At 65.8% G+C, this 667-nt stretch overlaps 1 protein-coding gene across 1 annotated transcript in view; it reads right to left on the reverse strand.

The window, feature by feature from the left end:
* Nucleotides 1-62: 62 nt before the first annotated feature.
* The window catches only part of HM13 (histocompatibility (minor) 13), a 12532-nt gene continuing 11927 nt past the window's right edge, over nt 63-667 (reverse strand). The window contains exon 12 of the mRNA XM_009327165.1: nt 63-275. Coding sequence (XP_009325440.1) covers nt 125-275 — 151 coding nt within the window. The 3' untranslated portion in view covers nt 63-124. The remainder of the gene's footprint in view (nt 276-667) is intronic.

The raw sequence follows: 667 nt of genomic DNA on the forward strand, positions 1-667 counted from the left end.
GAGAAAAGGCCGGCCGCGAGCAGCGGGCCGACAGCTACTGCCTCTGACCGGGGAAAGGGGAGAGCCGGGACCAGCCCCTACCTGGCCAGAGTGACAGACAGAGAAAGGGCACCGCGTGCGATTGCTACATGGCACTAGGGCTTTGCTGCCGGCGTCGGCGGGGACAGGACAGTTTCTGCTGCATGGAATCAGCAAGGCTGGCCGGCGAGCCGGACACGGTGGGGAAGTGGGTAAGTCGTGGTGTGTGTGGCAAGATTTCAGCAGAGGATTCATAGCTGCAGGAGAGAGAGGAAGCAGGAGGGGACAGGGGGAAGACGAGGACAGAAAGGAAAGGGGGGGAAGAGAGAGAAAAAGCAGAAGAGTTTTGGACCGAGGCTGCTGCAGACCCACCACCCTGCGCAGGCAGCCTGCTGTCCACCCCAGCTGCCGGCACCCGCTAACTCAGGCTGGGGTGGTCACGGGGATGTGCTGGCAGGCTCCTGCCCGCACTCCCCTTGCCTGCAGACCCCAGGGCAGGGCTCCAGCACGGAAGACTGAGGGCTGAGACCCGCGGAGAAGGCAGCCCCCGCTGGCATGAGTAGAGCCAGGCAGCCGGAGCCCACGGGAGAGCAAGCCTGGGCACCGGGAAGGCAGCGGCAGAGCGGCCCAGGGGCCGTGCAGGCGGCAG

Source organism: Pygoscelis adeliae, unplaced genomic scaffold (assembly GCF_000699105.1).
Source record: "Pygoscelis adeliae isolate BGI_AS28 unplaced genomic scaffold, ASM69910v1 Scaffold1161, whole genome shotgun sequence".
Lineage (NCBI taxonomy): Eukaryota > Metazoa > Chordata > Aves > Sphenisciformes > Spheniscidae > Pygoscelis > Pygoscelis adeliae.